This window comes from Sorex araneus, chromosome X (assembly GCF_027595985.1).
Source record: "Sorex araneus isolate mSorAra2 chromosome X, mSorAra2.pri, whole genome shotgun sequence".
Taxonomy (NCBI): Eukaryota; Metazoa; Chordata; class Mammalia; order Eulipotyphla; family Soricidae; genus Sorex; species Sorex araneus.
The window spans coordinates 373,658,573-373,685,099 of NC_073313.1; the positions used below are offsets into that span (position 1 = coordinate 373,658,573).

Below are 26,527 nucleotides of genomic sequence, written 5' to 3' on the forward strand. Positions count from 1 at the left end.
CCGCGAGAATAAAAGGCTGGACAGAAAAGGGCGGCGTCTGTGGGCGCCTGTGGGAGAAGGTTCCTTCCTGGAGACGCACACTCACTCGCCCTGGCATAGGGGCGGGGCCCGATGGCAGCTGCGGGGCGGCCAGGGGAGGCAGACAGCTGCTCTGTACGGGTCCCCCTCAGCCCTGCCGGGGCCTGGAGGGAGGAGCACTGTGGGACGGTGCCTCAGCCGGACGTGGGCACGCGCGGGTAGAAAGATCGAAGTTTAAAAACACACTAAAAAGAGCTGAACTCTGCGGCAGCGTCCAGTCCTGCTGAAAGTCCGTCTCAGGCCCCGAGGTGCCTCTTGAGATTCTCCAGCACAGAGCCGCTGTCCAGGCCCAGCTCCGCGTACAGGAACCTGATCTGGGCCGTGATCTGCGGGAGAGGCAGGGTGAGGTGGGGGAGGGGGCCCGCCCCCGCGCCAGGCGCCCGGACACACCTTCTCGGGAGAGTCCTCCAGGACGTGGCCGCCTCCCGGCTGGATATTCAGGACGATGTTGGGGGCCTGGTAGCCTGAGAGAGAGCGGACAGTCGGGAGGGGCCAGACCCGCCGGCCGCCGCGGTGGGGAGGCTTCTCGGGCAGCGGGGGTGGGGGGGGCAGGGCCGGGGGCAGGGGAGTGCAGTGGGCGGGTCTGCTCAGGACGGGAGTTGGGCGGAGAGACGTGGGCGGCCAGAGCCCGGGGTGGCCGCCTGCAGGGGCCCGGCCGGGCCTATCTCTCGGGGCAGCACGTGCCGTCACTGGGACCCCTGCCCGCGCCCACCTTCTCCGGCTGCCGCCTCCGCGTGCTGCGCCACGGCCCCCCGCAGCTTCCGGGCGTAGCGCAGGACGCCCCGCAGCGGCACGCGCGCGTCGCCCGCACAAGCCGTGATGTGCACCGCCGGGTAAGGCTGCGGGCAGAGGCAGCACTGAGCCCCGCCCGCCCTCGTGACTGCCCGCGGGCACAGCCCCGCCGCCCGCCCCGGGGGTCGCCTGCCTGCGGCCGGATGTTCTGGTAGGGGCAGTAGCGCCGGATGCAGGCCCGGTGCTGCTCGTCGGAGGACGGGTCTCCCCACTCCTCCCGCTCCTCCAGGGTCAGTGGCAGCGTGCTGTCCATCATGGTGCTGAGGACGTCCAGGAAGGGCGCCTGGGGGACGCCCAGTGCAGGGACTGACACCGGCACACTGGCCCTGCCCGCTCCCCGCACGGCCCGGGAGACCGAGGCCCAGCTGGGCGTGTCTCAGAGCTGGCGGGAGCCCCGGTCCTGCCCAGGGGCGTCCAGGGCCCAAGTCCTGCCCACGGGGGTCCAGGGCCCAAGTCCTGCCCACGGGGGTCCAGGGCCCAAGTCCTGCCCAGGGGCGTCCAGGGCCCAGGTCCTGCCCACGGGGGTCCAGGGCCCAAGTCCTGCCCAGGGGCGTCCAGGGCCCAAGTCCTGCCCACGGGCGTCCAGGGCCCAGGTCCTGCCCACGGGCGTCCAGGGCCCAGGTCCTGTCCAGGGGCGTCCAGGGGGAGGCTCTTACTCTGGCGCCTTCGGCCACATGGGCTCCCTGAGCGGCCATGGTTGGGCCGGCTCTGTGGAGACCGGCCAGGCATAGTGGACAGGACGCGGGCGTTCCCTCCCTGCTGGGCCAGGGCTGACCACGCGGGTGGACGGCACGGAGAAGGGGCTGCGGGTCTGGCCGGGGTCTGGCCTTGGCCCCTCCCGTGCCGGGCAGGCACTCACCTCCAGGGTCACGGCCCTGAGCAGCTCTGGGCGGGCATTGCACAGGGCTCCCGCCAGCACCCCGCCCGCGCTGAGGGCACTGAGGGCGGTCAGGCGGGGCCGGGAGTAGCCCTGCCCGTGCAGCATCTGCACGCACGCCTCCAGGTCGGCGAGTCCGGTGAGCTTCTTGGTGAGCCGGCCGTCTGCGTGCCACTGCAGGCCCAGCTCCCCGCCACCCCTGCCCGGGTGCAGGACACGGGTCAGCGCAGAGCCACCTGCCCCTCCGCGGTGTCTGCAGGGGCCCCGCGGCCTGCTGGGCACTGCCCGTCCGGGGTCCATGGGGCCTCAGAGATGCCGGTCCTGCCACTCACCGGACGTGGCAGTAGGCCAGGATCCACCCGTCGTCCAGCAGCGCCCGGCGCTCAGGCCGGAAGCCCATGGGCAGGTCCACCCCGTAGGCGCCGTACACGTGGACCAGCAGCGGCCGCTCCCGCAGGTCCTGGGGCCCGGCTCTGAGGAACACGGTCACGGGCACCGCTCTGCCGTCCTGCAGGAAAGGGCCCTCTGTGGGCAGCCGCGCGTCTGGCTCCGCACTGCCCCCTTCTGGACGGCCGCCCGCCTGCGCTTTCCCTCACTCTGGCCAGGAAAGCGCGGCCACCCGTGAGTGGCCCTCCGCTCCCCGTCAGGTGGCCGGTGACCAGGGATGGCCTCTCCGTCCCCAAGGCGGAGGCCTGGCAGCAGGGCGGGGCGGGGCGGGTCAGGCGCTGGCTGGGCCTGCCCTGAGTGGACACAGACCCTGTGCCCAGGGTCTCCATGGAGACTGACCAGACACGGGAGGGTCCCGAGGCAGCGGGTGGCTGGGGGCGGCCGGGAGCCCCTCGGGGCTGCGGCAGCTACTCCCCGGGTAGTGCTCGGCCCGAGCAGATGCCTTGTGCTCCCTGCGGCAGGAGCCACGGCAGCTGCCCGCCGGCGCGGGCTCACCTTGCTCTTGGCTTCGAGCCGCAGCACGTGGCTGGCCTCGGTGGCGGGGTCCTCGTGTCCCGTGTCCCCGGACAGCTCGCCCTCTGCAAACCTGTACGTGTAGTGCTTGGGCGGGCAGACGGGGGAGCACAGCTGGAAGGAGCAGCTGTCCGGGTCCGAGTCTGCCTCCAGGATGAAGGCGCAGGCCCAGGGCGGGAGCTGAGGGGAGAGGCAGCTTCACGCGGGCCAGCCTCTGCCAGCCTCGACAGGGCTGGGACAGAGGGGCTGGCGCCGAGCAGAGCCCCGGGGCACGTCCTCGTCCTCCCCACCATTGCCCACGGCGCGGCCAAGCACCACCCTGGCTCAGCGAGCACGTTTTGAGCAAAAACAACAAACCGAAATCCAACGAGGCTGGACGCGCCTGGGTGGGGGGGGCAGGGGCCGGGAGGAGGGTGTGGCCCTGGGCAGGAGGCAGCGGTGGGCAGGACTCCCCTCCGCCCGCCCACTGCCCGGCCTGCCCCCACCAGCTCTGCCCCACCACGGACAAGGCCCCGGGCACAGGCCTCAGGGCCAGAGCTTGTCCGGAAAAAGGGAAGAATCGGGGCTGGTTCTGGGGGGCAGCGGGGTCTGGGGTCCAGCCGGACGCAGCCCCGACACGCCAGGGAGCCGCAGAGACCACGGCCACACCCCGCCTGCCCAGTGCAGTGGACGTGCCAACACTGTTCTCGACCCTGAGGAGCAGTGACCCTCCGGCTCCTGCCCAGCCGTGTCCAGTCTCCGGCGGGGACGCGCGGTGTGAGACACAAACAGGCCCCAGAGACGCACGCTGGTGGCGGAAGCCCGGCCCCGGCCCCGCTGCAGAGCACCAGGCCTGAGCCTGAGCGTTGCCACCCCGCACGGCAGCCCCACGTGAGGGGACGCTTCGGGGCAGACGGCAGGGCCCTCGGGGCGGGCCCGGGAGGCGACCGTGGTCTCCTGAGGCCCGACGCGGCCGAGACACGCCCTGGCCGCCCCACCCCCGCCCCGCGTCACGCCAAGCCCTGCGCGGGCGACACCCACCTCCAGGGTGCGCACGGAGCCGTCAGCCAGCCCGAGGACGCGCAGGCACAGCCGGGTGCGGTGCTTGAGGAACAGGACGCAGTGATCCCGGGACATGTCCAGGTCCACCACCTTGGTGTCCCTCCCCGTCGTGAGGACGAGCTCCCAGTTCGGGGCGGCAGGGCTGTCCGCCGGGGCCCGCACGAGCTGTGCAGAGGACGGGGCACGTGGGCAGAGGGCCGCGGGCTGCAGGGACCCCGTGGCCGCCACTGAGCCCGGTCTGGCTGGTCCCGGGGTCTGGACAGTGTCTCAGGGGTCGGGGGGAGGCCCGAGGGAAAGGGACGGGGTTTCGCCCGGTCTCGGCCCACCTTGAACTCGGGGGGCTCGCCGGCGTTGGTGAGGATGTAGAGCGTGCCGGCCCGGTGCTCCACGTGGTACAGGACCCCCGGGACGCGCTTCTGCACCAGCCTCGGGGGCGCCCAGGGCCGCAGGCTGTCCACGAGCCACACCTCGGAGGTGGTCTTGCTCCGGGCGTTCACGGTGAGGAAACGCCCGTCTTTGGTGAGGTAAAGGAAGACAAAGTAGCTAGAGGGAGAGAGGGGCGAGCGGTCCTACACTGTGTCCACAGCAGGCCTGGCTGCCAAGGGGCTTCTGGGGGGCCTGGGTCCACTTCCGACGTCCCGAAAGCCTCCCCACGGGCCCACTGGCGTTTACTTGCTCACAATGGTTTTGGGCTTGAGAGGAAGAATTTTTTTTTTTTTCTTTTTGGGTCACACCCAGCGATGCTCAGGGGTTACTCCTGGCTTTTGCACTCAGGAATCACTCCTGGCGGTGCTTGGGGGACCATATGGGATGCCGGGGATCGAACCCGGGTCGGCCGCTTGCAAGGCAAACGCCCTACCCGCTGTGCTATCGCTCAGGCTCCAAGAGAGGAAGAATTTTTAACAACAGGATTTTATTTGGGTGGGGGATGCCCGGGGGTGCTCAGGGGTCACTCCTGGCGGGGCTCAGGGGCCACACGGGGTGCCCCACCCTGCCAATTCTCACGGTAGCCGTCAGCGGAAGCCCCTCCCAGGCCCTTGCCAGCACAGGCCCGGGGACCGAGGGGCTGGCCTGCCTGTCGGCCTCACTAGCTGCAGTTCTAGGCCCAGTTTCCCCGGCAGAACCCTTCCGCCCAGGGAGGCCGTGAGGAGCTCAGAGGGCGGCCAGGAAGCAAGCGTGAGCCATGACAGCCTGGCTGGGCGTGAGGGGCCAGCAGGGGCTGTGGCCATGCAGCACCTGCCACCTGTCCACCAGGCCCGAAGCGCTGTGTGGGACCAGGCGCCTGCAGCCGGACGCCCGGCTGCTCCCGTCTGTCCAAGTGCGGCTGGACTCCAACTCGGGGTCCAGAGCAAACGAGAACATGACGATCAACGCTGCTGCTCAGTCATGCCACTCCCTGACAGCACGCGCTGCTGTCGCGGCCCAGCCCCGCTCACCCGGCCGTGGGGGGCGACTCCCAGCTCGGGGCTGACCCCCCCCCCCCGGTGTCGGGGACCCCCGCACGCCGCCCACGGGCCGCACACAGCGCGGGGCCCTGCTGCGTCTCCACAGGAGCCCCTGAGGTGGGGGGCGGGAGGGCGGCACGGGGCTACCTTGGGTCTCTCTCGCTGTAGACGAGCTCACTCCGCTTGTCTCCGCCGAAAGTGGCTCGGTAGACGTCACGGCAGCGCAGGTCCCTCTGGACGGTGTAGAACAGGACATCCCGCCCGTCTCCGCCGCTCACCCACTCTGCAAGGAACCTCCAGGGCCTCACCCGCCCGCACAGCCCGCTCACACGGGTCTGTCTGGGGACGGGCCCCACCCCCGCCCCGGGGTGAGCAGGGCCGCTGGGGGGTGAGCAGGGCCGCTGGGGGCTGGCCCGAGGCTCCTGTGAGACCCCGAGGTCACTGCAGAAGACCCGGGTGACGTCACGTTTGCCTTCACGGCAGGGATGGTTCAGCCCATTCGTCCCAGACACACTGGCCACACGCCCAGGGCCGGAGTGCTGTTCCCTGGACCCCGCCTGGTGCTGGGGACCTGGCCCGAGCCGGGCCTGGGCCTGCCTCACGCGCCATAGCCCCGGGCTCCAGTTTCCATGTCCATGTTTTCCTGACTGGACTGAGACAGGCTGTCGAGGGTCTGAGTGTCCCCTCGATGGCCGACAGTGACCAGGAGACACTGTCACATTAAATGTGGCCTGACAGGGCTGAGGGCAGATGGGGAAACGCAGGCCTCGGGCAGGCCTCTTGGGGGCCCGGCAGACGGAGACGGGGATGAGGCACATCCATTCCTCAGTGATCGACGTTAGTTTGTTAGTGAAAATGCCACAAACCCCGCCGGGCTCCTCAGCAGCACAGGCAGGTGAGGGGGGCAGCGGGGGCCTCCCGCCCGCGGGCTGTGAGGCGTCACCGGCACACCGCCGGCCACCGGGCTCCCCTGAGGCTCAGCGTGAGGGCCTGCCGTGCTCGGGGCGAGGGGTCGGGCACCGCCTCCCCTGCCCGGGCTCTCACCGAAGCTGGACACGTCGGGGAGAGACGCCGCCACCACCGGAGGCCGGCCGAGCCTCACCACCACGCAGGCGCTCGCCTCGGAGTCTGCCGCCCTCACCCCGGCCGCCACGAACTCCTCTCCAGGGGCCACGCGGATGGCGTCCAGGAAGGGCCGGCCCAGCCCCAGCTCCTCCAGGCTGAGCAAGACCTCGCACTCCTCGCCGTCTGCTGCGGGGTAGAGGCCAGAGTGGGGCTATGTGCACTCACACTCCAGAGTCGAACCCACGCCCTCTCGCCGCTGGCATGTGGTGATCTCGGGCTGCTCCCCCCACCCCGGACGGCGGGTGGCGATGGGCGACGAGGGAGGACACGCGGGCTGGCCGGCGGGTGGTCAGCTGCCGTTTGTTCCCGTCTCTCGTCTCACCCACCCCGTACTGCTCCCCTCCCCCCTCGGCCCCCCTCCCCTCCCAGGCCATGAGGGGCTGGGGTGGCGATGACACACAGGTGGGGTCATACAGGCCACAGGTGTAAAGTCCTTCCCTCAGGGGACGCTGCTTCTAGGACAGACTCATTCAGCAAGATGACCCACCTAGGGGCGAAATACCATCCAGGGTGCGTTTCTCCTCTCCGTAGTCCAGCAACCATTTAAATATTCATCTTAATTCTACTTCTTAATAATATTAGTCATTTTGTATGGACACAGTAAGAGATACATTAAGCCTGTAGGGTGGCTCTCCTGGGGACATCTCGCTATAGGTCTCAGACTACAGTGCTCAGACCAGATTAGTCTTTCCTAACCCTAGCGGGGTCCTAATTCAGCTGCTACTTTTTAGATCATGACAGAATTTGTCCATGATCATGCTTTTAACTGACAGTTAAGTATTGTGGGGCGTGGCCTGGCCCATTTTGATGCCAGGGTAGCTCACAGCTTGCCCTGGGTCCATCCAGTCCCTCGTCGGGACCCTGCTTTTGTTTTTGTTTTTGTTTTTGCTTACTCCTGACTCTGCACTCAGGAATTACCCCTGGCGGTGCTCAGGGGACCATATGGGATGCTGGGGATCGAACCTGAATTGGCCGTGTGCAAGGCAAACGCCCTACCCGCTGTGCTATTGCTCCAGCCCCTAGGAACCCTGCTTTTGGGGTGCTAGGAACTAAGGGAAACTGAGGCTTAAGTCGAGAAAAGAGATGCCCAGAAATGAATATTATTCAGAGTCAGTTAACTCCCAAGTTACAAAAGCATAGCGTTGACTGTCTTCCTGTGTCTACACAAAAAGGACATTGCACTGAGGTAAACTATGCAAAAGGACATCAGGGAAGGAGAAAGGCACTATTTCACTCACAGATACAAAGCCCAGAGTCCTCAGAAGGGTCTGGCCTTACAGTCAACAGAGTCTGACTTGGGGATAAAGGAGATTGACCGGTTGGGGAAGCAGAGCACAGAGAAGAGGTTACAGATAAACACAGAGGAATGGGAGCACTGTGATGGGAGTAACACAGTAAACCTAAACTCCCTGCGGCCAAGGAGGAAGGACACACTGATGTTCTCTCTCTCTCTCTCTCTCTCTCTCTCTCTCTCTCTCTCTCTCTCTCTCTTTCTCCCCTCCCTCCCTCCCTCCCACCCAGCAATGCACAGGGGTTACTCCTGGCTCTGCACTCAGGAATCACCCCTGGCGATGCTCGGGGGACCATACGGGATACTGGGGATAGAACCCGGGTTGGCCATGTGCCGGGCAAACTCCTCCCCGCTGTGCTATGGCTCGGCCCAGGACAAACCAGTGAACCCTCAACTCCGCGCTGTGTTCCAACACTGAGGACCCGGGTTTCCGAGCTCCCTCGATGTCTCTGGGCGGCCCAGGGCGCGTCTGTGCCCTGCCCTCGGGGAGCGCCCCCAGCTGGCCGGAGGGCCGTGCGCCGTGTGGGCCTGACCCCGGTCAGCCGCGAGCAGGTGTTTCCGGCACTGCGAGGCCCACCGCGGGTGCCGTGCTCCGTACCCCGCAGGGAGCTCGAGCTTCCTCGGCTGGTCGGTGGCTGTCAGCGCCCGGCACGATGGCGGCTCCCCTCCGCCCCCCTGCCCAAGGAGCCGGCACAGAACCCTGGCCAGGGCGGGGCCGAGGCTGGCCTTCCTGCCGGTGCCTGGGGCAAGAAACGACTCCACGAAGACTCTGGGGCGGGGGCGAGTGTGTGAAGCACAAGCTCAGCGTCAGCCTGGGGCTGGTCCTGGCACCAAATCACACAACCAAAGTGGAAACCCAGAACTCGGGCTCGAGAGCAGTTTCACACCGTGGACAAGTCGATCCCGAGGCGCGAGCGGAGGAGGCGGGCACGTACCTTCCTCGACTCGGGAGCGGACCAGGCAGCCGCCCTCCTGGTAGTACACGAACGCGCCGTGCGTGACCTGACGGAGGGAAGGGGCTTTCCTCAGAGCCGGCACCTCACACGTGTCGGACCGAAGAGACTCGGGCCCGAGGTCAGACGGGGACGAGGAATTCCTGCGGCAGCACCGCCCGTCCGGGAAGCCGGAGACACACCGCGCCCGCCGCAGGGCTCAGCCACTGAGGGGTCCAGCGCAGCCAGGGAAGAGGCCACGGGGAGTGACCGACAGCCCCCGGGCCCGGGGAGGCAGGACAAGGAGCCTCGGGCCCCGTGGGTGGGACAGGAAGGGCGGAGAGTGCCAAGGACCCGGGACGCAGCCAGCCCACTCCCGGGCGTCTGCCTGGAGAGCACTGGACAGCAGGACAGGCATGCCCACGGCAGCACCATCTGCAGTGGCCAGAGACGCAGGCGCTGACCCCCGGACACACCTGGTTCCGGAAGGCCCCAGCCTGCCGGCAGGTGAAGGACAGAAAAGACGAGGGACGTGACAGGGCATGAAGGGGTCAAAGTGCAGGACGGTGGGCGGGGCCTGCCTTGCCAACAGCTAACCCAGGTTTGACCATTCTTTCTGTTGGCCTGAGCCCTCAAGAAGTAAGCCCCGAGCACCTCCAGGTGTGGCCAGAACCACTCCTCAAAAGGCGAGGAACAAAGCTACAGTGGGAGACTGAAAAGAGACACCTGGCTACGGTGGCATACTATACAGCTGTGCAAAAGATGAGGGCGAGAGAGAGAGAGAGAGAGAGAGAGAGAGAGAGAGAGAGAGAGAGAGAGAGAGAGAGAGAGAGAAGACTCACTGGACGAAGTGCCCAGGGGTCTGGGTCCCTCCCTAGCACCACGTAACCCCGTGAGTTCCGCCAGGCCTGGCTCAAAAACACCAGAAAAGGATCCGGAGAGGTGGACAGTGGGCAGGGAGTTTTCCTTGCATGCAGTCTGGTTTGATGGTTTGATCCTGATTCCACCGGAGTGACCCTCATGCACAGAGCCAGGAGTAAGCCCCAAGGACCACCTGGTGTGACCCCCCCGCCAAGAAACAAACTTTTTACCCTTCCTGTTTGCAGCAAGATGGAAGCTCAAGAGAATTCTGTGAAGCAAAACCAGCAAGAAAAAGACAAGTATCAGGTTATTTCACCTGTAAGCTGCGTGTCAGGGTATCAAACTGACGGACAGGCAGCCAGCGTAGACGCACACTGGCACTGATGCCGGAGGGGGGGGAGCGCCGACGAGGGAGGGCAGAGGGGGTGCCAGTCACTCACTGGCCTTGCCTGTGGCCAGGGCGGCCGAGACTTGGGCGCGAATCCTGGCTCCATTTGTGACCCCCGGCACTGCTGGGTCAGGCCTAGCCCCTCCCCACCGGGACAGTCCGAACGGAGCTGGGCTGGGGGCGGCAGGTGGGGGCACTGACGCTGCTCTGGGGGCCAAGAGGCATGGCCAGGACAGAGCAAAGCAACTCTGCTTTCGTCCTCTGAACTGTCACAAAAATCCCAAACGGAATCCGTTGCTTTCTAAGCCAGAAAATTCATCCAGTTTCAGCTGTTTGCCTGTTTGTGTTTCCCGGGGCTGGGCCCAGGCTCTCTGGGGGCTGGAGAAACCTCTGCAGAGGCCCCGGCACTCGGGGCCAGCTCCGGGCGCTTTCCTCCCCTCCTGCCCCGTGCTGGGACTGGACACAGGGTCCCAGGCTCCTCTGTGGGTTTGCCGGCCAGCAGCCCAGCTGCGTAGGTGGGACTGGGGGGGAGCGTCCCCGGCTGCGGGGTGGCACGAGCGGGCGGGCGCCCCCGGCTGTGTGTGGTGGCGCAAGCGAGCGGGCGGGCGCCCCTGGCTGTGTGTGGTGGCACGAGCGGGCGGGCGGGCGCCCCCGGCTGTGTGTGGTGGTGCAGCGGGCGGGCGGGTGCCCCCGGCTGTGTGTGGTGGTGCAGCGGGCGGGCATCGTACCTCAGGGCTGCTGATCTCATACTCCTCCTGCGACTGCGTCTCCAGCCTCGCTGGACCCCTTCCAAAGGCATCCGTGTTCTCTGCAGACTTCTCACGCTCCCGCCTGGCCGACAGAAAATCCTGGAAAAGGTTGTACTGGTACGTCACCTTGCCTCAAGCTTGGGAAAGGAAACTGCCTGTAACCACAGTTTTCACTTCTGCCTCAAGCTCGCAGCGAAGGTCCAGCTGAGGAGCATCTCACAGACCTCAGGTCGTTTCCGAAGCTCAGCGGCTGGCCTCCCCCCCTTAGGGACCGCAGAGAGAGACCCAGGGTTCTGCAAGGGGGAGCCCCGAGAAACACCAGAGACGCACCTAGTACCGTGGGGAAACAGCAGGAAGAGGCGAGGAGCCTGTGCACGTATGTGCACACACACAGTGTATGTGCACACGACATACACATGCATAAACGCACACACACAATGTATGTGCACACACATAAAGACATACAAGCACAAACATGCACACACATGCACACTGTGCATAAACACAGGCATAAATGCACATGCATACTTCATGCAAACACATTCACACATGCGTGTACACACATGAACACACGCACACGCACAGACGCAGAGGAGCGTGGAGAGCTTTAGAGACGGAGCTGTTCCCAGAGGCGGGAGCTCCTGAGGAGAGGAAGCCGTTGGCCCTGCAGATCTTCCCGTTATTCTTTCACTCCCCGAGTCCAGTAGGAGATCTGTCCTCTACATCCTCATTAATCCCAATTTTCTTCTCTTGTGGGGACAAGGAATCCCATCATCAGGACTGTTTATCAGATCAAAAGGTAAATTAATGCCGACTGATCCAGGGCTTCTCTTTCAGCTAAAAGAAAATAAAGCTATCTTATAAAAGGAAGAACCGGGAAAAGAACGGGAAGTTAATGAACTTGAGCGGTGAGAGCTGAGCCACATCAGCCCTGTCTCCGTGGGAGCATTTAATGAGCTAAAAGCTTCCGATGACTCCTGGCCAGCACTTAAGTATGGTATGAATTATTAAAGTACGGACAAGGCAAAACATCAGTTGTCAGAAAGTGTTCAATAATTCAACACTTCACCGGTTTGCCTTGTTTAAGTCAAACAATGCCAGCCAGGGCCCGTGACATCTGCCACGTGCCAGCAAAGACAGACACCGGGGCTGTGCGGGGCAGGGCCCTGGGCCAGGACCCGCACAGCTGGGACGTGTTTACGACAAGGCGTCAGGACAGTCCCACACGGGGGGAAGAACAGAAACCCACCCCGAGACGGACAACGGCCATCACAATTCCCGAGTCTCCGGGTTCGAATCAGCAACAGAGACTGAGGCATTGAGGCTCGGCCTGGTCACTGAGCCAGACGGGGGCCAGGCCCACGGTCAGCAGCTGCTGCCCCACAGCCTGGGCCTGTGGGGTCAAGCACAGGCAGGGTCACCGGTCCCTCAGCTCACGGCACCCGATGCCTGGCTTGTCCCGATCAGCACGGCTCCTGGGACCAGCAGTAGCTGGACAACACTCCTTCCCGGGAGCGGGGACCTCACCGGACCCCCAGGCCCCGAGGGGCCGCGCCAGGACCCTGACACCCCAGAGTGAGACATGGTGGGTTTTATGGTTTTTGGTTTTATTTATTTACTTTTTGCATTTTGGGTCACACCCGTCAATGCACAGGGGTTACTCCTGGCTCTGTGCTCAGGAATTAACTACTGGTGGTGCTCGGGGGAGCATATGGGAAGCTGGGGATCAAACCCGGGTCAGCTGCGTGCAAGGCAAACGCCCTCCCCGCTGTGCTATCGCTCCAGCCCCCACGGTGGGTTTTAAAAGGCACAAATCAAGGCAGTGATGAAAACTCAATCCTGAGTGATGTGCAGGGTTAGCCTAGGAGGAGCGAACGCCCAGTAGTAGAGGCGAGGCTTCGGGCCCTTCTCAAGAACGGCTTCCACCCAGCTTCACCCCTGCTGCCACCTGCAGCGGCCCTGCAGGGCCCCAGGTCCCAGCCTAGTCACGGAAAACACGCACCTCGTCCTCAAGTGCTCGGGCAGAACTGCCTCCTCGGCCGCGTGGGCCAGCAAGATGGACACCTGCTCCGGGTCCAGGCTTCGCAGTGAGACAGCAGCACGGCCCATGGGCCAGGGGGGCTCCCCGCTGCAGCCCCCAGCCCTGCCCCGCCAGGAGGGACCCTGAGCACTGGGGGGTGTGGCCCAGTAACCCAAGCCAAGGAAAGAGAAGCGAGGTTCCAGGGAGAGGTCGGGGTTAAGGCGGACCCAGGCCCGGACCCCCGCACTGTGGAGTCCCCAGCCCCCCCAGCCCCCCCTGAGCAAACCCCAAACTAAGATGAAACCAAACCAGCAGCCGTGTAAGCGCCTCCCGCAGGCGAGCGGAGGGAGGAAACGGGCACCGGGCACACACACGCACACATACCCACACGCGCACATGCACACACACCCACACGAGCACACGCACACACACCCACACGAGCACACGCACACATACCCACACGCGCACATGCACACACACACACACGAGCACACGCACACACGTGCACACGCACACACCCACACACGTGCACATGCACACACCCACACGCGCACACACCCACACACCCACACGCGCACATGCACCCGCACACACACCCACACACCCACACGCGCACATGCACCCGCACACACACCCACACGCGCACATGCACCCGCACACACACCCACACACCCACACGCGCACATGCACCCGCACACACACCCACACACGCGCACATGCACACACACCCACATACGCACATGTACACGCACCCAATGCACACGCACACACACCCACACGCGCACATGCACCCACACACACACCCACACGCGCACCCGCACACACCCACATGCACACGCACACACACCCACACGCGCACATGCACACGCACACACACCCACACGCTCACATGCACACGCACACGCGCACCCACACACACACGCGCACCCGCACACACGGGGTGGAGTTCCAGCGTCTGCGGCAGGGGGCCCCTGGGCGCGAGCCCCCCAGCTAGCGGGTCTCCTCGCGCTGCTGCCCAGGACACGCGGTCACTGGACGCGTGTCACTGCCGCAACCCTGAAGGTGGCACCTCCACAACGCGCAGTGAAACCCCCTCTGCGGGCAGCGGGGGCGAGGCCGGGCAGGGCCGCCCAGAACTGACCCTCGGAGGGGCGCCAAGAGTGGCCAGAGATCCGGGCAGACCCCAGTGTCCAGGCCCCGGCTGAGGCGTGGCCCGACGGCCCGAGGGTCAGGCTGGGCTGCGACCCTGACTGGACCCGGGCTGGGGGGAGGCGGCAGGCAGGTGCTGGCGCCGTGACCGGAGGGCCCCCCCAGGAGACCCCGTACCTGCGCGCGGCTCGGACCCGGGCCCCTCCGTGCCAGGACCCCCGGCTCGGCCCTGCCCTGCAGGCCCCTGGCTGGGCCGGGCCTGGGTCTGGGGGCAGCTGCTCCGGCCGGGCACCAGCGGGGCGCGCACGTCCGGGGGCCGGGCGCGGGGCGGGGCAGCGCCCGCAGGAGGCGCGTGGCCACCTGCATGGCCGGGACTGTCCGCACTGCCCGGGACTGTCCTCACTGCTGCCCGGGAGTGTCCCCACTGCTGCCCGGGACTGTCCCCACTGCTGCCCGGGAGTGTCCCCACTGCTGCCCGGGAGTGTCCGCACTGCCCGGGACTGTCCTCACTGCTGCCCGGGACTGTCCTCACTGCCCGCGACTGCCCGGGACTGTCCTCACTGCTGCCCGGGACTGTCCTCACTGCCCGGGACTGTCCTCACTGCTGCCCGGGACTGTCCTCACTGCCCGGGACTGTCCGCACTGCTGCCCGGGACTGTCCTCACTGCCCGGGACTGTCCTCACTGCCCGGGACTGTCCGCACTGCCCGCGACTGTCCTCACTGCCCGGGACAGTCCGCACTGCTGCCCGGGACTGTCCGCACTGCTGCCCGGGACTGTCCGCACTGCCCGGGACTGTCCTCACTGCTGCCCGGGACTGTCCTCACTGCCCGGGACTGTCCGCACTGCTGCCCGGGACTGTCCGCACTGCCCGGGACTGTCCTCACTGCTGCCCGGGACTGTCCTCACTGCTGCCCGGGACTGTCCTCACTGCCCGGGACTGTCCGCACTGCCCGCGACTGCCCGGGACTGTCCGCACTGCCCGGGACTGTCCTCACTGCCCGGGACTGTCCTCACTGCCCGCGACTGCCCGGGACTGTCCTCACTGCTGCCCGGGACTGTCCTCACTGCCCGGGACTGTCCGCACTGCTGCCCGGGACTGTCCTCACTGCCCGGGACTGTCCTCACTGCCCGGGACTGTCCGCACTGCCCGGGGCTGTCCTCACTGCCCGGGACTGTCCTCACTGCCCGCGCTGCCCAGCCCCACAGAGGCCGGAGTCGGGCACTCGGTGTCGCTGGGCTCCGGCGAGTCCGCGTGTCCGCCCGCGTGTCCGTCCCGCCGTCCGTCCGTCGGACGCGCTCCCGGAAGTGACGTAAGCCGGGTGGGCGAATCCGCCGCCGCCATCTTTGCTATGGGCACCGACTCGGCCCGCCCCGGTGTCGCCGGCGACACGGCTCTGGGCGCCGCCCTGTTGCTAGGAGACGCGGCCGGAAGCGCGGGGCGCCGCGAGGTCCTGGCAGGGCGCGAGTGGAGGGTCCTGGCAGGGCCGAGCGGAGGGTCCCGGCAGGAGCGAGCGGCAGGTCCCGGCAGGAGCGAGTGGAGGGTCCGGGCAGGGCCGAGCGGCCGGCGCCCGACATGGACTCGGAAGTGGCCGGCGCCCGGGCGGACGCGCGGGCACACGCGGCCCTGGCCTCCGCCCGCTGGCGGCTGCTGCGGCAGGTAAGGGACACCTGCGCCCGCCTTGGCCGTGCCCCGCTCTCGGTGGCCCCTGCCGGGCGCCGGCTGCCGGGGCTCGGTCCGTCTCGACCTGTTGGTGCCCGCTGAGGCGCGCCCTGGGCTCCGGACTCACGCGCCCGCGTCTGTCCGCCGGCCGGCAGGGGCGCCCCCGGCGCGCGCTCAGGGCTGGTCGGGCAGGGCCCACTCACGCACTCTACCCGGTGTGTGCAGCTACACCCGCACCCGGGCAGTGCACACCGACACACCCCGCGGCCCGGGCAGTGCACACCGACACACCCCGCAGTCTGGGCAGTGCACACCGACACACTCCTCGGCCCGGGCAGTGCACACCGACACACCCCGCAGTCTGGGCAGTGCACACCGACACACTCCTCGGCCCGGGCAGTGCACACCGACACACCCCGCGGCCTGGGCAGTGCACACCGACACACTCCTCGGCCCGGGCAGTGCACACCGACACACCCCGCGGCCTGGGCAGTGCACACGGACACACTCCTCAGCCTGGGCAGTGCACATGGACACACCCCGCAGTCTGGGCAGTGCACACCGACACACCCCGCAGTCTGGGCAGTGCACACGGACACACCCCGCAGTCTGGGCAGTGCACACCGACACACTCCGCGGCCTGGGCAGTGCACACCGACACACCCCGCAGTCTGGGCAGTGCACACCGACACACCCCTCGGCCTGGGCAGTGCACACCGACACACCCCGCGGCCTGGGCAGTGCACACGGACACACTCCGTGGCCTGGGCAGTGCACACGGACACACTCCGCAGCCTGGGCAGTGCACACCGACACACTCCTCAGCCTGGGCAGTGCACACGGACACACCCCGCAGCCTGGGCAGTGCACACGGACACACCCCGCAGTCTGGGCAGTGCACACGGACACACCCCGCAGCCTGAGCAGTGCACACGGACACACCCCGCAGCCTGGGCAGTGCACACCGACACACCCCGCAGTCTGGGCAGTGCACACGGACACACTCCTCAGCCTGGGCAGTGCACATGGACACACCCCGCGGCCTGGGCAGTGCACACCGACACACTCCTCGGCCCGGGCAGTGCACACCGACACACCCCGCGGCCCGGGCAGTGCACACCGACACACTCCTCAGCCTGGGCAGTGCACATGGACACACCCCGCGGCCTGGGCAGTGCACACCGACACACTCCTCAGCCTGGGCAGTGCACATGGACACACCCCGCAGCCTGGGCAGTGCACACGGACACACATCGCAGCCTGGGCAGTGCACACGGACACACCCCGCAGCCTGGGCAGTGCACACCGACACACCCCGCGGCCCGGGCAGTGCACACGGACACACCCCGCGGCCTGGGCAGTGCACACCGACACACCCCTGGCCTGGGCAGTGCACACCGACACACCCCGCGGCCTGGGCAGTGCACACCGACACACCCCTCGGCCTGGGCAGTGCACACCGACACACCCCGCGGCCTGGGCAGTGCACACGGACACACTCCGTGGCCTGGGCAGTGCACACGGACACACCCCGCGGCCTGAGCAGTGCACACCGACACACTCCGCAGCCCGGGCAGTGCACACCGACACACTCCTCAGCCCGGGCAGTGCACACCGACACACTCCGCAGCCTGGGCAGTGCACACCGACACACTCCTCAGCCTGGGCAGTGCACACCGACACACTCTGCAGCCTGGGCAGTGCACACGGACACACTCCTCAGCCTGGGCAGTACACACGGACACACTCCGCAGCCTGGGAGTGCACACCGACACACCCCGCAGCCTGGGCAGTGCACACGGACACACCCCGCAGCCTGGGCAGTGCATACCGACATACTTTATACTCCACAGATACGCAGTGATACACCCTCTGCTGTCTGCAGATACACACTGACACTCTCTAAAGTGAATGTTGATACACACTACACTCTACACTATAGTCTACACTAAGTCTGTGTAGACATAACACACCTTGCATACACACTCTGCAGTTTACACAGATATCCATGCTACACACTGTGTATACTGTGCTACAGTTTACAGATACACAACACACTATATACTACAGTCTGTAGATATACACAAATATACACGATGGACACTGCACAGTCTGCAGACACATGTGGTACACACTGCATATGCACTCTACAGTGGAATAGTGCACACTGCATCATACCCTGCACACACTACCACACTACAGCGTGTGTAGGACGCACAGCATACACTCGTCACGTTAGTGTGTAAATACTGTGCACACTACAGACTATAGTTTGTGTAGATATATACAATGCACACTACACACACTGTACGTAGATACAGTCTACCCTCTGCGTACCCCATCTGCAGCGTCTGTAGGTACTGTACACACGTGTACACTACAGGCACACTGTAAAGCCACACTGAATACTGCATTAGTGCGTATAGACACTAGGTGACACTGTGTGCACTGTGTACACACTCTGTTCACTCAATACCGCGTCAGTCCTGCGGATGCTGTAGGCCTCAGTGTGTACACACTGCACGCGCCATGCTACACCATCACGTGTGGGTACTGTGGGGACACTGTGTACCTGCTGTGAGCACTCTGTGTGCTGTGCTGCATCAGTGCATGCAGACACCAGCGACATTCTGTACACGACACATGCTCCACTGTACACGCCCCCATAGACTCTGCAGGCTGCGTTGTGTACGCACTGCACTGTGCACTCTTCTCCAGCGTGTGTGAGCCTGTACGTGCTCTGGACTTGTTCTACTACAGACCTTGGCGTCACAGGACCGGCCGATGCCACATATGCATGGACTGTGTTGGCACACAGTGTGGCTGCACACAGTGTCCGGTACCCTCGGGACTCGCACTGACGATCTCGGTGCCCGGTGCTCGTCTTGTCTGCCGGCCCCGCGGGCTTCAGGAGTCCCAGGAGACCCAGCCCTCGCTTCCCCCCGACCTGCCCTGTGGCCGCCCGCTCCCTTCGGAGGCGACTGCTCTCGCCTGTGTGTGGCTCCAGGGTCGGGACCGAGGGCTCCGCGTCTGAGCTCCGTCCCGGGCCCTTTGCCCCATTGAAGACAAATGGCCGAGGACTCTTCAGCCTTTCTCTTTCTCCTGTCAGTTTTGGCCCTGCCTCCCTGCCTGCCTCCCCCGCTCTTGCTTCCCTCTCCTCCTCTCCCCTGCAGTCCCCTCCGTCAGTGCCGGTTCCGAGCGGCCTGGGTGCAGTGCCTGACAGTGGTGCTTACGCCACCTTCCTCCCAGGAAGCCCCGAGCGGCCCCGCCAGCCTCACACGGCCGCACTTGGGAGCCGCTGTCCCTCCACGCCGCCCGCCTCGCCTCTGAGGGTGACACTGGCGATGCTCAGGCCTTCCTCCCGGCTCTGCACTCAGGAGTCACTCCTCGTGGTGTCTGGGGACCCTGTGAGGTCCTGGGGATTGAACCCGGGGCGGCCGTGTGCAAGGCAAGTGCCTCCCCGCTGTGCCTTGCCCTGGCCCTCTCTGAGGTCTAACGAGAGGTTTCCCTCGGTCTCTCTGGCCGTGCCTTCGAGGCCTGCGGTTTGGTGTTCTGGGGCTTACGGGGTCCCTTGTTGAAGCGGTGCCCGCTGCGCTGGTCACGTTCCAGCTGTGTCCGCCTGGTGCACACCTACGGGTGTTAGTTTGTATTCGCTTTTGGTTATGTTGAGGGTATTGACTTATTTTTTATGCTCACGCCTGGTGGTGCTCAGGAGTTACTCCTGGTTCTGCACTCCTGGTGGGCCCGGGGGACCGTGTGGGGTGTCAGGGATCAAACCTGGGTCTGGCACATGCAAGGCAAGCGCCCTCCCCACTCCGCTGTCTCTCTGGCCCTGGTGCGGACTGTTCCGTACTGACTGGTTGTGTTGATGGGTGTTTCGTGTTGGTGGGTATCCTGTGTCAACTGTGTTGGTGTGTGTCGTTTTGTGTTGTGTTGGCGGGCATTTGTGATGGTTCTGACCGTTGTTGTTTTGTGTTGCGTATTTTGCGATGGCTGTGTTGGTGTGGTGGGTGTTTCGTGCTGGGGAGTGTCTTGCATTGTCTGTGGTGGTGGTTCTTGTCGGCCGGTGTGCTTTTGTGTTGCTGGCTGGTCGTGTTGTGTTGGATGTCCGTGTTGCTGGCTGTTGCTTTGTGTTGGTTGTGTAGTTGGTTGTGGAGCCCGTCCTCCACGTGGTCTCCTGGCTCGGGGCCCTCCTCCTGCGTCCCAGCCCGCTGGCTGAGTGAGCTGCACGCTCTCGGCCCACCGCCGGCCCCGCAGGCGCCCGGCTTCCGTGGTGATGGCGGTGTCTGCCCTGTCCCCAGGTCCTGAAGCACGGCCGCGTGGACGAGCACCTGCAGCGAGTGTCTGTGAGAAGATTCGAGTCCTTCGGCCTGTTCTCCGTGACGGAGGTGGACGCGGAGGCGGCGGCTGAGGGCGAGGCCGGGCGGCCGTGGCTCCTGTACACCAGCGTCGTCTCTCCCCAGCACAGCGTCTTTGTGAGGTGGGACGGGTGCCCGGGGCGCTTGGCGTCCAGGGGCAGCTTTCCGGGGCCTCGCCCCTCTCGTGGGCAGCGCGGGGCTCCGTGAGGCGTGGGGGCTAACGCGCGGCCCGAGGTCCCGCTCTGAAGGCGCTGGGGCACGGCGGGAGCACTGTGAGGGAGCAGGAGGACTGAGTGGAACTGTGATTGAATAAGGCTCGGGAGGGCAGGAGTGATCTTGAGGAAAGATGTTTCCATGAAGGGTGCCTATTTATAGTTTCTAACAATTTTAGCTCCAGATCAGTTCTGTGCTGTTATTTTACCATAATAGCTAAAAACCTGGGGCTCGGGTGGAGGCTGGGCTGGCTGGGCAGGAGAGGCCGGGCCTCGCTTCCCAAGGCCGTTGGAAACTCCCGGGAGGGGGTGTCGCGTCCCCCAGCCTCCCCTTGGCACGCGCTAGACAGCCCTGGGGCAGGAGGCCGGGCACGGCCCCTCACGGACTCACCAGGGACCGGGGAGACAGCGGGGGCAGGGCTAGGGCTGGGCCTGGGACGCTGCCTGGCCTCCACTGACCGGTCCGCTTGGCATGACGTCCAGGGAGAGGATGGCTCCTGCACAGCACACAGGCGAGGCTGGGCCAGGCCCTGACCATCCACAGCCACTGGGCAGCGTCCCGGGCGAGCCGGGCGCCACGCCCTGACCGTCCACAGCCACTGGGCAGCGCCACACCCTGACCCGAGCAGGGGCCCTCAGTTGCCGGGTCTGTGCGGGCGGGTCGGCCTGTGGGAGGTTCTGGAGGCCGAGGGGCAGCTGGCGACTGAGTGGGGAGAGGCAGGGGGGGGGGGCGCAGACCAGCACCCCAGACCATGAGTGGAGTAGCGGGCGTGGCCATGGGAGACAGCGGTCAGCACAGCCCCTGCGGTGTCAGGACTGGCCCGAGGGGACACGAGGAGCAGGGGAGTCAGCTCGGGGCCAGCCCTGCAGCCCCCGCTGTGTCCGTTCCGCCCGGCCCTCAGCACCATCGAATGTCGGGTTCACTGTCGTACTCGAGGGCCATCTGGGAAAGACCCCGGGGCTAGGACTCAGGAGGGGGACAGAGGACCCTGAGCCTGGCCTGGCCTGGCTGCGGGGCCCTCGGGCTGGGGCCCCCGAGAACGGCCTGCGGGCCTGGAGGCCGGGTTTTCTCTCGAGAGCCCGACCCACGAACACGGCATTCTGTCGTCTTTAGAGGGCCAGTGAGTGGACCATCCTCTAGCCCAGACAGCCGGGTGGGCACTGAAGCTCCGACACGGGGGGTGGTCACTAAGAAGCGTCACTGCTCCCGGCCTGGCCCAGGGTGGCGAGAGCTCCAGCCCCCGAGGCTGCCTCAGCTCCTCCCCGCAGCCGGCACCGGGCACCTCCAGGCTCACCGCAGGCTGCACCGCCGGGGGCTGCCCAGTGCTGGGCCGCTGGCCTGGACCTCGGCTTCCCTAGACAGGTAGTGACTGCTGGTACTCAGAGCTGGTGAGAAATGTGTCCCCTCCTTTCCAGGCACCACGGCGGAGTGTTGGACGTTAAGGATGTCCTTACAAGCTTCGACAACACGGGAAACGTTTGTGAGTTCCATGCATGTTTATTGTCTTGAACTGTATTTAGTGTTTTAAAAGTGAATTTGCATTGGCGGCTTTCCCCCTTGTGTCTATAATCCCGGCTGATTTGTATTTATGAATATGTTAGAAATCCTCTTCATAGCTGCAGAATAGGTCTCCTGTGAGTCGTAGTGGTCGAATAAGCTTAGTAACAGTCCATATATTTGCATATAGTGTCAGGTAAGACTTACATAGATTAAATGTGCTTATTTATGGGGATGGAGCTACATGAGAACTGAATTTTCCAGGTTACTAAATTATTTCCCCAGAAATAATAGGTTTTATTTATTACCTGGAAAACTATAAGCAAATGGATTTTTAAATTTATGTCATAAAGCAAGTTGTGCTTTGTTGGATGTATTTTGAGGACGGGGCAGGTAGGTGAGGGAACAAAGAAAGGAAAAATGTGCTTGTTAAATTATTTTCCTGGTGTATATATGTGCATGGGCTGGAAAGATGGCGCAGCAGTAGGGCATTTGCCTTGCACACGACAGACCCGGGTTCGATTCCTCCATCCCTCTCCGAGAGCCAGGCAAGCTACCGAGAGTATCTCGCCTGCACGGCAGAGCCTGGCAAGCTCCCCATGGCGTGTTCAATATGCCAAAAACAGTAACAAGTCTCACCATGGAGACATTACTGGTGCCCACTCGAGCAAATTGATGAGCAACAGATGACAGTGACAGTGACAGTGAGTTGTACTAAGTAGAGGGGTCAGGGAGTTTTTGTACACTGCAGTGGTATGTGAAATATAAGGTGTGTGTGAAGTGTGTGAGGTGTGTGAAGTGTGACCAGTGAGTTGTGAGTGTATGTGAGGTGTGTGTGTGTGTGTGTGTGTGAGTGAGATGTAATTATATGAGGTGACTGAGGTGTATCTGGTGAAGTGTGAGGTGTGAGGTGAGTGAGATGTGGTTAGTGTGTGTGGTCGGAGGTGTGAATGAGGTATGTGAGGGGAGTGATGTGTGGCCAAGTGAGGTGTGAGTGACACCTAAGGTGGGTCCAAGTGGTGTGAGTGATGTGTGTGAGGGGTGTGTGTGTGTGTGTGTGTGTGTGTGGTGTATGTGAGGTGAGTGAGTTGGTTGGTGAGGAGTGAGTGACGGCTGAGGTAGGTGAGATGTAGTGTGTGTGTGTGTGTGTGTGTGTGTGTGTGTGTGTGTGGTGTATGTGAGGTGAGTGAGCTGGTTGGTGAGGTGTGAGTGATGGCTGAGGTAGGTGAGATGTTGTGTGTGTGTGTGTGTGTGTGGTGTATGTGAGGTGAGTGAGCTGGTTGGTGAGGTGTGAGTGATGGCTGAGGTAGGTGAGATGGTGTGTGTGTGTGTGTGTGTGTGGTGTATGTGAGGTGAGTGAGCTGGTTGGTGAGGTGTGAGTGAAGGCTGAGGTAGGTGAGATGTGGGGTATGTGTGTGTGTGTGTGTGTGGTGTATGTGAGGTAAGTGAGCTGGTTGGTGAGGTGTGAGTGATGGCTGAGGTAGGTGAGATGGTGTGTGTGTGTGTGTGTGTGTGGTGTATGTGAGGTGAGTGAGCTGGTTGGTGAGGTGTGAGTGATGGCTGAGGTAGGTGAGATGTGGTGTGTGTGTGTCTGAGATGTGTGAGGTGAGTGAGGTGCAGGTGACGTGTAGGTGACCTGGGAAGTGCGAGGTGTGACTGAGGTGTGAGTAAAGTGTGGTATGGTCCGAGGTGTGTGTGAGGTGTGTGTGGTGGAGAGACACCGCAGGTCAGAGCAACTCTGGGCTTTGGCGTCTTGCTGCTGCTCTCGCTGACGGCCCTGCCTTCCTCCCTGCTGAGTCTGGCTGCTTCTTCAGAGAGCAGCGTACACCCGAAACGCTTCTTGCTGTGACTCCAGTGTTGTTATGTGCCGTATTGCAGTGCTCTCTAGTTTGTTGTCTGTGCATCTGAGCCTCTGAGGAAGCCGTGACGGCTTTCCAGAAGAAAATCTGGAATGGTTGTTTCTCCACTTCCCGGTCCGGTTCCTGTCTGCCCTTGGCCGCTCTCTGGTCCCCGTCCCTGTGGAGGGCGAGTCTCGCTGTTGGCCCTGGGCGCCACAGGGCCCTGGCTGGGATGCGGATTCGGGTGGCACGAGCAGGTGCTGTCTGCCCAGGAGGCCCTGCCCGCGGTGCGGGTGGTCCCTGAGGAACAGCCCTGGGGGGCTCCAGCTGCGCCTGAATCTTCCTTCTCGGGGGCAGCCTGAGTGTGTTCTGGGGCGAGAGGCCTGGCCCTCCCAGAGCTTGTGGAGCAGTGCTCTCGGAGCAGTGCTCGCGGCCTCTGATCGCCGGAGACCCAGGGCTGAGCCCGGGGGTGTCGGGGGCGCCCGATTGTCCTCAAGGGCTCAGACCGTGCTTGTTCCCCGGAGAGCGGTGGGCACAGGCCTGTCCGTCCCGGTGGGGGCAGGCCGGCCTCTCGCCTTCCTCCCGGGGCGTCGGGCTCTGGCTGCCCAGAGGTCTGGGCTCTGCTCTGGGCGCCCGACATCGGCTCCCGCGGGCCCCGGCCTGGGGAGCTGGGGCTGGGGGCCGAGACCCGGCATCGGCACGCACCGCGAGCCCCCGCGTCGTCTCTGTGGCCCCCGGCCCCGGGGCCCCGGGCCTGCTCCATCCCGGAGCCTCCGAGGGGCCTGGGGGGGCTGGAGGCAGCGGCTGACGGAAGCTCAGAGACCCCAGCCAGCCGGGACTCAGGCCCAGCGCCCCGGCCTGTGCGGGTCCTGCCCCAGACTCCCCAGCAGAGGGCGCCCGGAGCACTGCCCGCGGCTCCTCTCCTCTGCGCGGGGAAGCGTGACCCGGCCCTCTGGGTTTCTTCCAATCAGTGAGAGACTCAGTCCCGGTCGGGGGAACAGCGCTCTCTCCGGGCGGGGGACACCGGCACCCCCCCCCACCCTCCCAGCAGCTCTGAGCCCGGGAAGACAGCAGGGGCGAGCGGGGCGAGCGGGGCGAGCGGACCGTGTGGACAGGCGGGCGCTCACACCACCCCTCACACCACCCGCCGTCTAGGACCCGCGGGGCTTTAAGTCATTTTGAAAGAAAGTTGCGATTTCTTTGTTGCAAACATTTAGTTGCAAGACGCGGCTCCGGCCAGGCGCAGGGCAGGGGCCGAGAGCGACAATCTGGACGTGCGGCCGGCTCCCGGTGCTGGACACTGCCCGTGGCCGGGCGTGGAGCCCCGTGTGGAGCCTGCTCCTGCTCCCCCGCCTCACCCCTGCTCCTACTAGGCCCTGCTCTTCCAGCCTCACTCCTGCTCCCTCCCAGCCTCACCCCTGCTCCCCGCCGTCCTCATCCCTGTCCCCGTCCTAACCCACGCAGCCCTGGGCCGCCCTCAAGTCCGGATACACGGTGGGACTCCTTTTCCCGTCTCGCTGCGCCCCAGAATCGGCAGCAGCCGAGACCCCGCCCGAGCCCCCCGGGACTGCTGTGGCCCCTCTCCCGGCGGCCCGTGTCAGGGCTGGCGCCACTGCGTGTGCTGTCGGGCTGGGCCCCCGGCCTTCCCAGACGGGGCTGTCGCGGCCCTGTGCTGGGCCCTGGGGCCGGGCCGATGGCTTTGTTGGTGGCCACATCAGCCCTGGAGGACCAGCACGTGGCCTCAGCAGGCAGCGTCCCCTCTGCTGTCACACGCTCCTCATTGTGACTCCCGGGTGCACCTAGGGGTGTGGGCCGGCGGGGCACGGGCAGGTGCGGACAGGTGTGGTCACAGGCGCGGGCACAGGTGTGGTCACAGGTGTGGGCACAGGTGCGGGTACAGGTGTGGGCAGAGGTGTGGTCACAGGTGTGGTCACAGGTGTGGGCACAGGTGCGGGTACAGGTGTGGGCAGAGGTGTGGTCACAGGTGTGGTCACAGGTGCGGGCACAGGTGCAGACAGGTGCGGGCACAGGTGTGGTCACAGGTGCGGGCACAGTTGTGGTCACAGGTGCGGGCACAGGTGTGGGCACAGGTGAGGGCACAGGTGCGGGCACAGTTGTGGTCACAGGTACGGTCACAGGTACGGTCACAGGTGTGGGCACAGGTGTGGTCACAGGTGCGGTCACAGGTGCAGACAGGTGCGGGCACAGGTGTGGGCACAGGTGCGGGCACAGGTGTGGGCACAGGTGTGGGCACAGGTGTGGTCACAGGTGCGGTCACAGGTGCGGTCACAGGTGCAGACAGGTGCGGGCACAGGTGCGGGCACAGGTGTGGGCACGGCAGGTGCAGACAGGTGCGGGCACAGGTGCGGTCACAGGTGCGGGCACAGGTGCAGACAGGTGCGGGCACAGGTGCGGGCACAGATGTGGGCACAGGTGTGGTCACAGATGCAGACAGGTGCGGGCACAGGTGCAGACAGGTGCGGGCACAGGTGTGGGCACAGGTGCGGGCACAGGTGTGGGCACAGATGCGGGCACAGGTGCAGACAGGTGCAGACAGGTGCAGACAGGTGCGGGCACGGCAGGTGCAGCCATGTGTCTGTTGCTGTGGGGAGCCAGTGCTCAGGGAGGGGCTCCTGCGGCAGTGGGAGTGAGGCGCAGCCCAGGTGGAAGGGAGCGCAGGGACACACGTGGACACACATGGACCAGGCCGCCCTGCGCTGGTTCCTCTGACCACGCGCAGCACCAGAGGACGGAAGAGCCCGGGCAGCAGCCGACCCGGCCCACAGTTCCGGTCAGAGGAGAACTGGGTGCGTTTCAGACACGGCTGGAACCAGTGTCGGCCAGTGTCTCTTTTTTTTTTTCCTTTTTGGGTCACACCCGGCGATGCTCAGGGGTCACTCCTGGCTCTGCACTCAGGAACTACCCCTGGCGGTGCTCAGGGGACCATATGGGATGCTGGGACTCGAACCTGGGTCAGCCGCGTGAAAGGCAAACGCTCTCCCTGCTGTGCCAGCCCCCAAGGGGAGATTTCTTGTACCTGGGAGTGTGTGTCCGTGTGTGTAGAACGCTCGACTCACCGTCTGCCACTGCTCTGAAGGGCGGGGGCCCACGCTGGCTCAAGTGTGTGCGGGGCCTGGGGAGTGTGGGGACAGGCATGTGGTCTGCATGTGTGCTATATGTGGGGGGGCGAGCGTGTGGTGTGTGGCGTGTGTGGCGTGTGGCGTGCAGCATGGGGTGCGTGGGGCTCGTGG

At 64.8% G+C, this 26,527-nt stretch overlaps 2 protein-coding genes across 4 annotated transcripts in view; one reads left to right on the plus strand and one right to left on the minus strand.

The window, feature by feature from the left end:
• Position 1: 1 nt before the first annotated feature.
• On the minus strand, positions 2-14,145 carry PREPL (prolyl endopeptidase like). Of its 3 annotated transcripts, none has more exons than XM_055122004.1 (14): positions 13,886-14,145; positions 10,519-10,638; positions 8,545-8,611; positions 6,238-6,441; positions 5,341-5,476; positions 4,075-4,291; positions 3,728-3,913; positions 2,690-2,887; positions 2,080-2,255; positions 1,730-1,946; positions 1,004-1,153; positions 791-917; positions 469-542; positions 2-404 (listed from the first exon to the last, which is right to left on the minus strand). In XM_055122004.1, the coding sequence occupies exons 1-14, from the start codon at positions 14,072-14,074 to the stop codon at positions 315-317; spliced, it is 2,151 nt and encodes a 716-aa protein (XP_054977979.1). In that variant the 5' UTR covers positions 14,075-14,145; the 3' UTR covers positions 2-314. The 3 variants fall into 3 exon arrangements, with proteins under 3 accessions (XP_054977979.1, XP_054977981.1, XP_054977978.1); XM_055122003.1 differs by having other exon boundaries at positions 3-404; positions 6,238-6,444; XM_055122006.1 differs by lacking the exon at positions 1,004-1,153 and having other exon boundaries at positions 6,238-6,444.
• Positions 14,146-15,071: 926 nt separating this feature from the next.
• CAMKMT (calmodulin-lysine N-methyltransferase) overlaps positions 15,072-26,527 on the plus strand; it is a 160,926-nt gene continuing 149,470 nt past the window's right edge. The window contains exons 1-3 of the mRNA XM_055122856.1: positions 15,072-15,367; positions 19,672-19,850; positions 21,357-21,421. Of these exons, the coding sequence (XP_054978831.1) occupies positions 15,284-15,367; positions 19,672-19,850; positions 21,357-21,421 (328 nt within the window). The 5' untranslated portion in view covers positions 15,072-15,283. The remainder of the gene's footprint in view (positions 15,368-19,671; positions 19,851-21,356; positions 21,422-26,527) is intronic.